This window comes from Salvelinus namaycush, chromosome 18, assembly GCF_016432855.1.
Source record: "Salvelinus namaycush isolate Seneca chromosome 18, SaNama_1.0, whole genome shotgun sequence".
NCBI classification, from domain to species: Eukaryota; Metazoa; Chordata; class Actinopteri; order Salmoniformes; family Salmonidae; genus Salvelinus; species Salvelinus namaycush.
The window spans coordinates 5,184,208-5,200,650 of record NC_052324.1 but is presented as its reverse complement, the minus strand read 5'-3'; the positions used below and the strand labels follow the sequence as shown (position 1 = coordinate 5,200,650).

General features: G+C 42.5%; 1 protein-coding gene across 1 annotated transcript in view; it reads right to left on the bottom strand.

Annotated features, from left to right (window-relative positions):
• The window catches only part of LOC120063035 (glutamate receptor ionotropic, delta-2-like), an 87,483-nt gene that overhangs the window by 23,304 nt on the left and 47,736 nt on the right, over positions 1 to 16,443 (bottom strand). Inside the window, exon 3 of the mRNA XM_039013151.1 lies at positions 1,866 to 2,032. Coding sequence (XP_038869079.1) covers positions 1,866 to 2,032 — 167 coding nt within the window. The remainder of the gene's footprint in view (positions 1 to 1,865; positions 2,033 to 16,443) is intronic.

Genomic DNA, 16,443 nt, shown 5'->3' with positions numbered 1-16,443 from the left:
TGCAGCGACGCTCTCCATCCAACCTGACAGAGCTTGAGAGGATCTGCAGAGAAGAATGGGAGAAACTCCCAAAATACAGGTGTGCCAAGCTTGTAGTGTAATACCTAAGAAGACTTGATGCTGTAATCATTGGCAAAGGCGCTTCAACAAAGTACTGAGTAAAGGGTGTGATTACTTATGTAAATGTCATATTTCAGTTTTAAAACGTTTATAAATTAGCAAAAATGTCTAAAAACCTGTTTTGTTTTGTCATTATGGGGTATTGTGTGTAGAATGATGAGGGGAAAAATGTATTAATCAATTTTAGAACAAGGCTATAATGTAACAAAAAGTGGAAAAAGTCAAGGGGTCTGAATACTTTCCGAAAGCACTGTATGTATGTTTGTGTGGCTGTGTGCGCATGCTGCTGCTATTTAAGTGCAAGGCTCATAGGCTTCTCACCGGAAATCAGTCGTTTTCATCGAATTCCTGAAAACTGCAGCTTTCTGACTCCGTCTGCACTATATCTGGATGATCACCTCAGTCTGGGTAACACACATCATTACCAGTACACTATACTCTCTCCGGTAAGTGGGGAAACATGACTTCCTTCTTGGAACTTTCATCTGGGTTGTTTGATTCTATTAAAGGTGAGCAACAAGTTGTATTTGTGATGAGTAATGTAACGGCAGTACTCTATCAACGACAAACTGTCCTTGAGACACACACGCACGTACGCAGAGCCCCCCCCCCCCCAACGCGCTCCCCAAGAGCCTGACAATGTCCTGGAAATAATGACAAGGAATTAAATAGGACTGTCAATTAATAACTTGTTTACTTTCACAACCACCATTAGTGGCAACATTCTGCAGTTGTGTGCATCAGTAAGACAAAGAGGTGCAAATAGAATAAACAGAAATACTGAATCACACGCTGGGACTCATTCACACACACGGCACTCACACACACGCACGCACACACAGGAGCATCCAGACGCCCACACATACGCACGCACACACAGGAGCATCCAGACGCCCACACACACGCACGCACACACAGGAGCATCCAGACGCCCACACACACGCACGCACACACAGGAGCATCCAGACGCCCACACACACAGACACACACAGGAGCAGCAGACGCCCACACACGCGCACGGACCTACACATGCACACAAACACACTTGTTCATTTTAAATACAAATCCAGCTTGCATCTGCCTCTTGATGGCGTGAAGGATCCTCTCTTAGTGTGTATAGAAATCAAAGACAAGTGCAGTAGCACATCATTACAGGTGGATGGGGCACTTGAGCATGTCATAATGATTGAGCTTTACTACATGCCCTTGTCAGTCATATATAAGCTCATTTCTAATGGACAAGTGATTTAGCATTTTGTCTTGGTGTACTTTGTCAAACTATCAACCACCTGTAATTCCATCACAACATTTGATGTCCTTTCACAAATTGACTTGGACAAACTCCAGTCCACTGAACAAAGGTGACATTTCACTGAAAGGCCATACAGCAGTTGACTTCAAAAACAGAAACGACTAAATCCTTCTCACACTGTAGATGTGGCAATGGTGTAGTTAGGGTAGCCTGTATGTTTGCACACTGTATTGCCTGCTGCTTGTACACTTTATAGTGTACTGTGTTTAATGCTTTTTGCAGCTCTGTGTGGCTCAGTCGGTAGAGCATGGCACTGTTTACAGCATGGTTTGTTGGTTCGATACCCTCTGGGGCCACCCATACAAAAAATATATGCATGCATTACTGTAAGTCGCTTTGGATAAACCTGTTGAATAAATAGCATATATTATATGACATATTACTTGTTCTAAGCATGTATTAGCACGTATAAAGCCTTAAATGTTCAACGTACCTCTGGGAGAAGATGTCCCTGTATGGACTGCCGTGCTGCAGGGCGATGCCGTAGCCCCGGTCTGGTGCCTTGTTCCCCACAGTGTAGAAGGAGCAGTCCTCATCGTTGATGCCCACATACTCCAGCACCGCCACATCCCACACAAAGGCAAAATGCCCGTACTTCACCTGAGAGAAAAGTAGAAACATAGAAATATAATTACTGAGTGTATCCATGAGGGTGCAGTCAAATTGTTGTGGACTGATGGGCTACGCCCTTTATTGTAATTCTATTTCTAGAGGTAGAAACAGATATAGAAACACATAAGCTATTATTTGACACTCCAGTCGAGAGATGGTAACATGATTGAACATGAACATTTACCATGACAATTTTGTTGCATGCATTGTGGAGTAGGGTAAAGTGTTGCCCCTAGACACTGATCTTCGGTCAGTTTTGTATTTTACCCAGTAATAGTCAGTGTCATGATTTTTCTTCTTGTTTTAATTGTACATGGTCCCTGACAATTGAACAGAATAAATGAAAAACAAAAAGACATGCGTGATTAGCCTATCCTATAATTGGAATATAATATGTTATTTTCATTTGAATATGTAGCGAGTGCACATTCTAGCTTTATATTCATCACCAATATGTCATTCCTTTTTTCTTTAGTTTGCTTAGATGGGAGTGTCTGTTTGCAGAGCGGAAGTCAAGGTTAATATGGTCAGAGGTAACCAAATCATCACCCATTTTACAGCAGCTCTGCAGCTCCTATTAATGGGACACCTACCATCCACATCAACTCACCATTCAAAGAAAAAATACCCAGGTGTGAGGACATTCACATTTGACACACTTTTGAGACATGGCCGCTTCCTTTAAGATTCTGTGAATCTTTTGAGGATTCATTGTTATTACCGCTGTAAGAGATGCACCAGGGCTGCCTGCCTGGCCCTCTACATGCGTTTGGACTCTGACGTCTCATTAATTGTAATGGTACTTTATGACATTTTCAGTCACCTCACTCCAGTCTGCGTCTGGACAGGGTTCAAGGTGATTGCCCTCTGCAGAATGACTCTTGTCTGAATCAGAAATCCTCTAATTTTGTGATTTGGTTCAAACAGCACTATGGATGTGCGTCCTGAAGGGCAACCTATTCCTTAAATAGGCCCATATAGGCCCTGGTGAAAATGATGCACTATATAGGGAATAGGGGGCCATTTGTAACGCATCATCTTCCTTCTCCTGGATCGCTCTTATAGTGCATTCGGAAAGTATTCAGACCCCTTGACTTTTTCCACATTTTGTTACGTTACAGCCTTATTCTAAAAGGGATGAAAATGTTTTTTCCCCCTCATCAATGTACACACAATACCCCATAATAACAAAACAAAAACAGGCTTGTAGAAATTTTTGCAAATGTAAAAAAATAAATAATAATAAAAAAATCAAATTTACATAAGCATTCAGACCTTTTACTCAAATCAAATCAAATTGTATTTGTCACATGCATCGAATACAACTGGTGTAGACCTTACCGTGAAATGCTTACTTACAAGCCCTTAACCAACAATGCAGTTTGAAGAAATTTTTTACAAACTAAAGTAAAAAAAGAAAAGAAAAAGTAACACAATAAAATAACAATAATGAGGCTCTATACAGGGGGTACCGAGTCAATGTGTGGGGGTACAGGTTAGTCGAAGTAATTTCTACATGTAGGTAGGGGTAAAGTAATTATGCATAGATAATAAACAGCGGGGGGGTGTCAATGTAAATAGTCTGCATGATTAATTGTTCAGCAGTGTTATGGCTTGGGGGTAGAAGCTGTTAACCTGTTTGGGCTGCAGGGGCAGTATTGAGTAGCCTGGATAAAAGGTGCCCATTTCAAACGGCCTCGTACTCAATTCTTGCTCGTACAATATGCATATTATCATTACTATTGGATAGAAAACACTCTCTAGTTTCTAAAACCGTTTGAATTATATCTGTGAGTAAAACAGAACTCATTTTGCAGCAAACTTCCTGACAGGAAGTGGAAAATCTGAAATCGATGCTCTGTTCTAGGGCCTGCCTATAAATGTGCTTGATATTTATTACTATACATGCACTTCATATGCCTTCCACTAGATGTCAACAGGCAGTGAGAGAAGAAATGGAGTGTATAACATGATCTGAGGTCGAATAAAAGCTCTTGGCATGACGTGACCCCAATTTCCTGTTTTCTGGAACGCGCGAGAAGGGACCTGGTATTGCCTTCTGTAAAGCTGTCGTTATAGACGACTAATATCTCCGGCTTTGATTTTATTTGATAAATGTGACAATATCATCGTAAAGTATGTTTTTTCAATATTGTTTTATTAGATTATTGACATTTTTTCGGGACGTTAGGCGTGTTGCTTTGTCTGCGTTTGTTCACGAAGGAGAGCTTCGCGCCACTTTGCTAGCTCTCCGTGCTAATTGACTGGAGAAGAGGACATTGTAAAACCAAACAACGATTGTTCCCGACAAAGGACCCCTTGTATAACATTCTGATGGAAGATCATCAAAAGTAGGACCCATTTTATGATGCTATTTCATATATCTGTCGAACATGTGTACTAGTAGTTTGCGCCCAGATTTTGGGCACTCTCTCGCTATAACTAAGCTGGATGTCGTAATGAAGTTATTTTTAGAATTCTAACACGGCGATTGCATTAAGAACTAGTGTATCTATCATTTCCTATACAACATGTATTTTTTAGTAACGTTTATGAATAGTTATTTGGTCAGAATAGTTGAGTGTCATAAAAATATCCGCACATTCTGGGAAAAAGATGCTACGTTAGCACAATGTATAACCACTGATTTCAGCTCACTCCACTGATTTGTGCCCGGCTTCGGGCTTGCAGCCCAAAGAATTAAGCAGCCTTTTGGACCTAGACTTGGCGCTCCGGTACCGCTTGCCATGCGGTAGCAGAGAGAACAGTCTATGACTTGGATGACTGGAGTGTTTGACATTTTTTGGGCTGTCCTCTGACACCGCCTAATATAATATAGGTCCTGGATGGCAAGAAGCTTGGCCCCAGTGATGTACTGGGCTGTACACACTACCCTCTGTAGCGCCTTATGGTCGGATGCCGAGCAGTTGCCATACCAGGCGGTGATGTAACCGGTCAGGATGCTCTCGATTGTGAAGCTGTATAACTTTTTGAGGATCTGGGGACCTTTTCCAAACCTCAGTGCTTTGTTGAAGCACCGTTGGCAGCGATTACAGCCTCAAGTCTTCTTGGGTATGAAGCTACAAGCTTGACACACCTGTATTTGGGGAGATTCTCCAAATTTCCTCAATGATCTCGCTGTGCTTTGCTCCGTTCATCTTTCCCTCGATCCTGACTAGCCTCCCAGTCCCTGCCGCTGAAAAATGTCTCCACAGCATGATGCTGCCACCACCATGCTTCACCGTAGGGATGGTGCCAGGTTTCCTCCAGACGTGACGCTTGGAATTCAGGCCAAAGAGTTCAATCTTGGTTTCATCAGACCAGAGAATGTTGTTTCTCATGGTCTGAGAGTCCTTTAGGTGCCTTTAGGCAAACACCAAGAGGCTGTCATGTGCCTTTTACAGAGGAGTGGCTTCCGTCTGGCCACTCTACCATAAAGGCCTGATTGGTGGAGTGCTGCAGAGATGGTTGTCCTTCTGGAAGGTTGTCCCATCTACACAGAGGAACTCTGGAGCTCTGTTAGTGACCATCAGCACTGTCAGGGTGACCATTGGGTTCTTGGTCACCTCCCTGACCAAGGCCCTTTTTCCCCGATTGCTCAGTTTGGCCGGGCAGCTAGCTCAAGGAAGGGTCTTGGTGGTTCTAAATGTCTTCCATTTAAGAATGATGGAGGGCACTGTGTTCTTGGGGACTTCAATGCTGCAGAAATGTTTTGGTACCTTTCCCCAGATCTGTGCTTCGACACAATCTTGTCTCGGAGCTCTACGGACAATTCCTTTGACATCATGGCTTGGTTTTTGCTCTGACATGCACTGTCAACTGTGGGACCTCATATAGACAGGTGTGTGCCTTTCCAAATCATGTCCAATCAATTGAATCTACCACAGGTAGACTCCAATCAAGTTGTAGAAACATCTCAAGGAGGATGAATGGAAATAGGATGCACCTCAGCTCAATTTTGAGTCTCATAGCAAAGGGTCTGAATACTTATGTAAATAAGGTATGTCTGTTTTTTATTTTCAATAAAACCATTTTTTCCCCCCGCTTTTTCATTATGGGGTATTGTGTGTAGATTGATGATCATTAAAAAATATATATATTTTAGAGTAAGGCTGTAATGTAACAAAATGTGGGGAAAGTCAAGGGTCTGTGTAACGTCCTGACCAGAGTTCTTATGTGTTTTGCTTGTTTAGTGTTGGTCAGGACGTGAGCTGGGTGGGAATTCTATGTTGTGTGTCTAGTTCGTCTGTTTCTGTGTCCAGCCTAATATGGTTCTCAATCAGAGGCAGCTGTCAATCGTTGTCCCTGATTGAGAATCATATATAGGTGGCTTGTTTTGTGTTGGGGATTGTGGGTGGTTGTTTCCTGTCTTTGTGTTTTGTTTGCACCAGCTAGGACTGTGACGGTTAGTTTGTTTTGTCATTTTGTATAGTGTCTTGTTTTGTGTTAATTAAATCATGGAAAATTACCACGCTGCACATTGGTCCTCAGATCCTTCTCGCCTCTCCTCGTCTGAGGAGGAGGACGACTTAGACTGCCGTGACAGTCTGAATACTTTCCGAATGCACTGTATATCACAGGGTCTTACAGTTTTGCTTCCAGAAAAATGTTGTTGGCTATATCAATTCTACAGGCTTGGAAGTTGGAATCACATCAGGGCCCAGTTTTTCAAAGGTTATCTATCTGGATTTCGACTATTGGGTAGGATTAAATGCACATAAATAGAATGAATAGAACAGACTAATCATTGACTTAAACAGGCTCTCAAAGTGCTTGATAGGAAGCCCAATAGCCATCATCACTGTCACATCCCCAGAAAGCATGAGCTCCTGAGTTGGGAAAATCTTGTGCAATACACCGATGCATGTCTTGTATTCAAGATCCTAAATGGCTTGGCTCCCCCTCCACTCGGTATTTTTGTTAAACAGAAAACCCAAACATATGGCAGCAGATCCACAAGGTCTGCCATGAGAGGTGACTGTGTAGTTCCCCTAAGGAAAAGCACCTTTAGTAAATCCGCTTTTTCTGTGAGAGCTTCCCATGTCTGGAATACACTGCCATCAGACACACATAACTGCACCACATATCACACTTTCACAAAATGCTTGAAGACATGGCTAAAGGTCAATCAGATTTGTGAACATGGTCCCTAGCTGTGTGTTGCCGCTTTCCATGTCTGTTGTCTGTAACTTGTGAGGTGTGGAAACACTTTGTTGCTTTTATGAATTTTGTCTTGCTGCTTTTTGTTCTATGTTGCTCTGTCTGTATGCTACGTCTTGCTTGTCCTATGTTGCTATGTCTGTATGCTATGTCTTGTTCTATGTTGCTATTGTCTATATTGTAATTGTTCTTAATAACCTGCCCAGGGACTGCGGTTGAAAATCAGCCGGCTGGCTAAAACCGGCACTTTTACTGAAACGTTGATTAATGTGCACTGTCCCTGTAAAAAATAAACTCAAACTCAATGGGGACTCCCATTCAATTTATTTTATTTCTATGCATTTCATTCCTTTTATGAACACTTTATGCGCTTTAAAATGTGTGCATTGCCATTTTTATCTCTAATAATGTCCAACATCTATTGCGCAAAGGAAGGGAAGAAAGTGTAGAGATTCCTATTGATTCCTAATCCATTTCAGAGAACAGGAAAAAGGGGGGAAAAAACGTAGCTAGGGTTGCAAAATCCCAGGAATTTTGCAACTCTACATGCAGGTACCACAAAGTCTTCGCCTTATTGTTGTGATTCCAAGAAAAAATATATACTATAAATAGACTAGTAGAGACATTGAAAAAAGAGAGGGAACATGAGGAGTGCTGCCTGCCTGGAGGAGCCATGGCAATCAGAAGGGCCCAGTGACTCTAATTGTGCCAAGATAATTATTAAAAGCCGTTTTCATCAAACACAGGGCGTCTGGTGAATCCTAATCACAGCATTGTTTATTCCCGGAAACATGACTAAATAACCCACTAGATTCATAATCACAAAATGAAAGCCATCCATCTGTTCCCCTCTCCGCCTCCCTCCCTCTATGCTCAGAGAAAAACGCTGGTGTAGCTTGATGTTGTTTACGTGATCCATGCTTGTTGTTATTTTGTTATTGGCTGTAGAGCGTTTTTTGTTGTTGTTGCATCATTTAAAAGGAGGTGATGGCCTCTAAACTGATTTGTAATGACTGCAACATGAGTGTACAGAACGTTTAATGCTAACGTTTTATGAATCTCCTTGGTTTTGCGACTTTAAAGGATCCCCCCCCCCAGAGGAAGTTGCCACCACAATTTAAATTACCTGTCCTAGACATAAAATGCACGTTTAGGTTCCACCTCCAATGAATGACAAAGGCTATTTATACATATTCAAGGATTGGGAATGGGAATTTCCACGTGGAGTTGATAAACATCAACAAATAGGGCACTGCTAGTTGTCAGTGTAGCTAGCATGTTAACCGTAGCTAGCTATCTAGCTAGCTAGTTATCTTGCTAACCTTATCTAGCTAGCTAGTTATCTTGCTAACCTTATCTAGCTAGCTAATGTTATCTGTTGTTGCTGGTTTTCTTTTACACCGTATTCAAAAGATTAGTCAGCTGGATTTGTCATAAGCATTGATTTCGGGAAAACTTCGCCTCCGATGGAAACCACTGGCCTATTTTTGATGTCGCAATCTATTGTTATCTCTGACGTAGAAATAGTTAGAACGAATAAGAAGGTGATATGGATAACTATTGAAAGATCGCTGATATGTTTTTCTACATTGTAATGGACATGGTGCAACCTCTGTAGGTTGCTGGCATCCAGGCCAGCCCGTGCTCATGGTTCTCACAGGGGAAGTGAAATGATAGGCTACAATGACTTTTCTAGTGATCGTGCATGCCGCAAATGACATGTCACTAACTATAAGTTCCTTACATTTTCTTTTGCGGGTGCCTTTTCATTATCTGGATAGACACTCGTGGTTGCCAGCTAACGTTACCCCAATCAAAACAGTGGTGTGTGTAGTGAAGCAAAACTTATGGGGCCAAAACCATTCATCTTGGGGCCAAAACCATTCATCTTGGGGCCAAAACCATTCATCTTGGGGCAACGGGGGAAGATAAATATATATTTTTAATACAGACTAGCTCAAAAATAAGTGAAAATTTGACAAATGACAAATGATCCAATGGATTATGATCATTTTCAGGTCAAAAGTGGACACAAGGCTGCTTGGCTCATCTCAGTCACGAAGAGGAAGAACTTTGCAGCTGTTTCTGATTAATAAACAATGCCATGCTGCCGGGTGGTAACATTCAAATAAAACCTTGCCCTGAAACGAAACGTAGGCTGAAAATATTTGTATGTCATACCATAGGGAAAGACACCACATTCACACGGATTTGCACGAAGTAGGCAGTTCGGATTTGTCACTTCAAGCCCATATATATAATCATACTTTGACTAAAGTGATGCCTGTTGTGCGACATCATGGGTATGCTCTGGCCATCATCTTTCAGCTTGAAAAGGTGGATTTCTATTGGTGTGGGCATTTAAACACAAGATACTGAAGCCTACACTGATACATAGAGAACAAGTAAATACAGAACATTAAAAGCACAATAAACGAAATAAAATTCAAGTTTGGGGTTATTAAATACTGTAAATCACAATCAACTCCAACACATAAGCAATATCATTTTCAAAAGGGCAAACTCTCCCTTTTGGAACATACTATACTGCTTTAGATTGCTAACTGTGTGTTTACCATCCAGTCAATTATTTTGAGATCTGTTAATAATATTTTTTGAACATTTTGCTCATTTATAAGAACTACTATGTTGCCAACTACCAGACAGAGGCATTGGGAGAACAGGCTGGAGCTATAGTAGGCCTATGCATCTCAAATGGAACCCTATTCCCAATATAGCACATTATTTTTAACCAGGGCCCAAAGGGCTCTGGTTAAAAGTAGTTCATTACATAAGGAACAGGGTTCCATTTCTGACACAGACTTCTCTGTGGCTTGTTCAGCTCATGTTCTGTAGCAGACATCAAAAGACTGAAACACTTAACGACATGTTCACCAAGGGGAGGAGGTTCAACGACTAACCACACACAAACAGGGGCACATAATCTTGCTTCTTAACACTTTTTTAAATTTTGTATTTTATTTGATTAGGATCCCCATTAGCCGACGCCAATGGTGACAGCTAGTCTTCCTGGGGTCCAATACATAACAAAAAACATTATGGACACAAAGAATGTACATATATTTAAAAAACATTAACATAGACATTACAGACCTATATATTTACATGTATTTTAAAAAAAAAATACAACCAAAAACACACAAATGACACACAAAGAAAAGAAGCAATACAACTAAAGAATAATAATGTGTGGGTGTGCATAGATGGTGTTTTAGATTGCGTGTGTGTGTACATCTACCAGTTACACATCAATGTCAGTACATACACACAAAAATGAGGTCGCATGGGGAGAGGCGTGGTGCTGTGAGATGTTACTTTATTTGTTTTTTGAAACCAGGTTTGCGCTATATGAAATGGAAAGGAGTTCCATGCAATCATGGCTCTACATAATACTGTACATTTCCTTGAATTTGTTCTGGACCTGGGGACTGTGAAGAGACCCCTGGTGGCATGTCTGGTGGGGTAAGTATGTTTGTTTGAGCTATAAGTAAGTTCATTACACAGACAATTTGGAATTTTCAACACATTCATATTTCTCACAGAAACAAGAATTGATGCAGTCAATCTCTCCTCTACTTTGAGCCAAGAGAGACTGACATGCATCCTGTAGACATTCGCCCTCTGTGTACATTGAAATGCAAGACGTGCTGCTCTAGTTCCATCTTTGCAGCACTTGGCCATATCACTGGGAAATAGTCAAGATTAGATACAACTAGAGACTGCAGGAATTGTTTGGTTGACTGTGGTGTTAAGAATGCTGAGCATCTGTTTATCACAGACAAAAATGCTCCCCATCTTTACAACAATTAAATCAATAAGCCTTTACCATGACAATTTACAGTCCAAGGTGACACCGAGAAGTTTAGTTTCCTCAACTTGCTCAACAGCCACATCATTCATTGCCAGATTCAGCTGAGGTCTATAACTTAGGAAATGATTTGTACCAAATACAATGATTTTAGTTATAAACATGTTCAGGACTAGTTCATGACTAGCCACCCATTCCAAAACTGACTGCAACTCACACATAATGTATATAAAGTGGTATTTTCTACCAATCAGTTTAAGTTCATTTGAAGGGGCTAATTTTTTGGGTTTTATCTCTTGGTTGTTACGTTTCTAACATGGTTGTGAGAGCTTGTGCTTTGTTGTTTTTTATGTCTGGTCTCAAATGTAAAAAAAAGTTGACGATTCCAGAGGTTAACACTTGGGTATTGCAATCAAGGATTCATGAAACTGTGGCAGACTTAAGGGCAGATTTACACAATGTGGGTGCAAGCAACAACTTTTCTTCTATGGTAGTGTTTTCAAGCGTAGTCTCAGTTCAGAGAAAGGTCTGGCTACCTGAGACAGACCAAGGTTTCTTCAGGTACAGTCTGACCTTTTAGACTACAGCTTCCTTCTCTCTCCTCTTCAGAGAGCCAACAATCTCCCTCCCTCCCTCCCTCCCTCCCTCCCTCCCTCCCTCCCTCCCTCCCGGCTGGCTCAACCCTCTGTTTATACTGATGGAGCTTCATCTCTTAAAGCCTCTCTCAACATGCCAGCTCACAACTGTCCCTCACCGCCTTCCAGCTCCCTCTCCAGGCTCTCCCTGCATCTGCTGAGATGCCTCATACTCCCTCTCTCTTTCTCTCTCTCTCACTCTCTCCATCTATGCATGTGTTTGTTTTCAAGGAACCAGGAAGTATTGTGTGGTAAAACCACAATGAGTTTTTACTCTGATCATTCTCCACTATGGTTGGTCTCTGGGCTCGGTGGAGATAGTCTTTCCCAGCAGTACCTCTCTCGCGGTGGTGAGCACCAGTTGGCACACAGGTGGCATTCCCGCCCACCGCATATGCACTCGACGGTGACAGCGGCGACAGACCGATGCTGTGTGTGACAACTTCTCCTCCTGCACTTGTTTTTCGCCTTAATTGGCCTTGAGCTGTCATTAATTCTCTTTGTTTCCTTAGGAAAATATAAAAAGCAATTAATAGTCTATCACCAACCATATGCAAATCTGCAAAGCAATTTCCAAAGACGGGGATCTGATAACAAAACCCAGAATAATTAGAAACAGATGTTGGAGAAACAGTCCAGGACAGCTCACTGGGCTAGAACTAAAATGTTTTTGCTAATAGGATCTGGCATGAAAAAAAAATATTTAAATTTTTTCTTTCTTTCCTGCTCAGTTGTTTCAAAAGTATGTACTTTTGTCTTTTGAAATATGTAATTGTGCTCGTTTCAAATGAAATCATGTTACAAATGAAATCATGTTACAAATTAAATCATGTTACAATGGATGGGTCCATATGAAATAGGCTACCCATTGGACCACCAGCTACAGTATGGTGCATGCTGGGGAGAGCGGAGTAAACACAATTACTGGATTGGTGAACATGCCTTTCTGCCTCTTCTCCCTTACAGAGTAATTTGACAGAGGAACATAAGGGGCCTGGCGCAGGAACCTCACAAGGCTAATGTAACATGGCAGCCTAAGCCACCCACCTCCTTTTGGCAGGGTAGTCACCTCCTGCTTTTCAGAGGGAAACACTTTTATCAGGGGAAAAATATTGGGTTAATTTGAATTTACCAGAATGTTTTATTCAATGAGGTTGGACACTTCTGAACTGAAAGAAACAGTTTCCAAAAACTTTATATCCAATGATTTGGACTGCACTATTTTGATCAAGCTCCCTCTAAGAAACAGGTGCGTGTGTGAGGATATGAACATTTGTGATTGTGAAGATGGGTGGGAAAAGTCTTTATCTGTTACTTTCAGGGACAACATTGGGACAATAGCCCGGTGTGTCAAAGCCTGCTGAATTTCAAAATAGGGCCCGTTTGCTACTCTACATCCAACTGCACAATCATCTAACCTCAAAATTCCTCTTCCCAATCCCCGGACCCCCTGATCGAGGAATGATCTTCCCCTCGATTTGAATCTATGTATATCGGAATAAAAGGTTAACACCACCATCTAATCACAAAACCACGCTTGAAATGTATTTAGCATTTACGCTACGTTGTTTCTTTGATCTTTTCAGCTAACACGTAGGTAAAATTAATCTCACTAAACAGTGGGGGAGGGATCTGAATCGTCTCTCTAATACCCAACAAAGAACAGGAGCACATAATCTGAGCCAAACAGCAGAGCAACAATGAGTTTTACCTAAGAGGATTTGGTTATTGATTTGACAAAGGAAGTAGGGTTTAACCGCTGCATAAACCCGTTATGTTTTTTTATTACTTAAACAACTGAGACGTTGCAAAAGTGACATAATTACAACGTTGTCGACTTTGAACACACACTATTTGGCACAAGCCGCATGAAATTGCATCGCTGCTAGTTCCTCAAAGGGGGTTTCTTAGCCTCAAACGCCATTTGTCATCGCCTCTCCGCTGCAGAGTTAATTGCATAATATTCGACTTGTGCTGAGCAAAACAAATCAACGCGAGGAAAGAAATACAGAGCCCCCTATTGTTTGTTAGGAACTTTTGGTAGTATGACTTACTCTTGTTAAAGCCATGAGTCAGTTGAATGGGCCAGAGGCGTAGCATCTTCTCCTTCTCTCATTCTTTCCCTCTCTCCCCAGTATCACTCTTTCATGTCTGAGACAATTCTTAGGGCTCCATCTCTCCAAAAGAATGACAGTACCCTGGCACACAGACGGCAACTTAATCAAAACAGTCGGTCGACATGCAGGGAGTGAGGTGCCTCGCCCAGACACAGTGGCTTGAGTCACAGCTCCAGTGGGGCCACCTATTCATCGACATTAACAGGCCTGTCTCATCTATGAAGTGATTTAAATGTTCATCCTCTCTCCCTCCTTCAGCTCTCACCAACACAGCCACGACCTTTCAAATAGGCTCACACCAGTGGATCCGGCACCACACCACACACTTGGTACTGTTGAGCTGTTCTCTTCGTTTACCAGCACAGGTAGTGGAAACATGCTAAAGCATGACAATTTTTTTGATTTAACTAGGCAAGTCAGTTAAGAACAAATTATTATTTACAATGACCGCCTACCCCAGCCACACCCTAACGGCGCTGTGCCAATTGTGCGCCACCCTATGGGACTCCCAGTCACAGCCAGTTCTGAGACAGCCTGGAATTGAACCAGGGTCTGTTGTGATGCCTCTAGCACTGAGATGCAGTGCCTTAGACCGCTGCGCCACTCGGATTAAAAAATGATACTTGAGACTAATGGGTTTCGTCCAAAATGGCAGCCTATTCCCTATATAGTGCACTACTTTTGACCAGGGCCGATTGGGAATAGGGTGTCATTTGGGGCACAGCCATAGGTGAAGGTACTTCGGACGCAGCAGCCGGTGGCCCTCTGACAGTGAATCAGCGCCCCCCCCCATCTCTCTCCCTCTGTATTATCTGGTGTTGTGACAGTGTTTGCCCCCTACACAGCTGCGACTTCACTTCCTGACACGAGGGGTCAGGACACCGACAACATGGGCAGGATGTGACGATACCAGGTGAATCTCAAGTTTCAAAGTTTATTAGCCATGTGCAGATGATATAACAGGTGTAAAACAGGACAGTGAAATTCTTACCTTGAGAGCCCGTCGTTCTGGCCTTGAGCAAGGCAGTTAACCCACTGTTCCCCGGGCACCGAAGACATGGATGTTGATTAAGGCAGGCCCCCGCACCTCTCTGATTCAGAGGGGTTGGGTTAAATGCGGAAGACACATTTCAGTTGAATGCATACAGTTGTACAACTGACTAGGTATCCCCCTTTCCCCTTTCTCCTTTCTTTCCAACAATGCAGTGATAATAATAATATAGATTATAATAGAAAAAAAAATAGAAACACGGGAATGCAAGTACACTATATCTACAAAAGTATGTGGACACCACTTTAAATTAGTGGATTTGGCTATTTCAGTTGCTGACAGGTGTATACAATTGAGTACACCGCCATGCAATCTCCACAGACACACATTGGCAGTAGAATGGCCTTACTGAAGAGCTCAGTGAAGCGGCGTTGCGTGCCTTCTTCACGCTGTGCCTTCTTCACGCTGTTCTGAGGCAGAAGCGGCGCTGTCGTGCCTTCTTCATGCTGTTCTGGTGGGAGAGGACCATGTTAAGTCCTCAGTGACGTGGACACAGAGGAACTAACTTCAAGCTCTTGACCTTCTCAGCAGTGGGCCGTCAATGTGGATGGGGGTGTGCACCCACCCCCCTGTTCCCTGTAGTCCACGATCAGCTCCTGTAGTCCATGTCAGTTCTTGCTGACATTGAAGGAGAGGTTGTTGTCCTGGCACCACACTGCCATTTCTCTGACCTCCTAACTGTAGGCTGTCTGATCGCCGTTGGTGATCAGGCTTACCACCATTGTCATAAGCAAACTTAATGATGGAGTTGGAGTCGTGTGTGGCCACACAGTCGTGGGTGAACAGGGACTACAGGAGGGGGCTAAGCATACACCCCTGGTGGCCCCCGTGATTGAGGGTGTTGGTGTGGTTGCCTACTCTCACCACCGGGGGTCGTCCCATCAGGAGGTCCAGGATCCACTTGCAGAGGGAGGTGTTCAGTCCCAGGATCCTGAGCTTGGTGACAAGCTTTGAGGGCACTATGTTGTTGAACACTGAGCTGTAGTCAATGAAGAGCATTCTCACATGCAGTGCCTTGCATAAGTATTCACACCCCTTGGACTTTTTCACATTTTGTTGTGTTACAACCTGGAATTAAAATGTATTTAATTGTGATTTACACAACATACTTAACACTTTGAAGGTGCAAAATATTTTTTGGGGTGACACAAAAGTTAATTAAACAAAAACAAAAATCGTCCCCAAAAATTCACCCCCCTGAGGCAATACTTGATAGAAGCATCTTTTGGCGGCAACTACAGCTGTGAGTCTTTTTGGTTAAGTCTCTACCAGCTTTGCACATCTGGATCCTGTAATTTTTGCCCATTCCTTTTTGGCAAAATTGCTCAAGCTAGGTTAAGTTGGTTGGGGACCATTGGTGAACAGCAATTTTCAAGTCTTGCCACAGATTCTCAATCAGATTGAGGTCTGGGCTTTGACTGGGCTATTCTATGACATTTAGATTGTTGTTTTTAAACCACTCCAGTGTAGCTCTGGCTGTGTGTTTAGGGTCATTGTCCTGCTGCAAGGTGAACCTCCGCCCCAGTCCCAGGTCTCTTGCCGACTGAAATAGGTTTTCCTCTAAAATGTCCCTTTATTTAGCTCCATCAATATTGCCCTCAATCTTG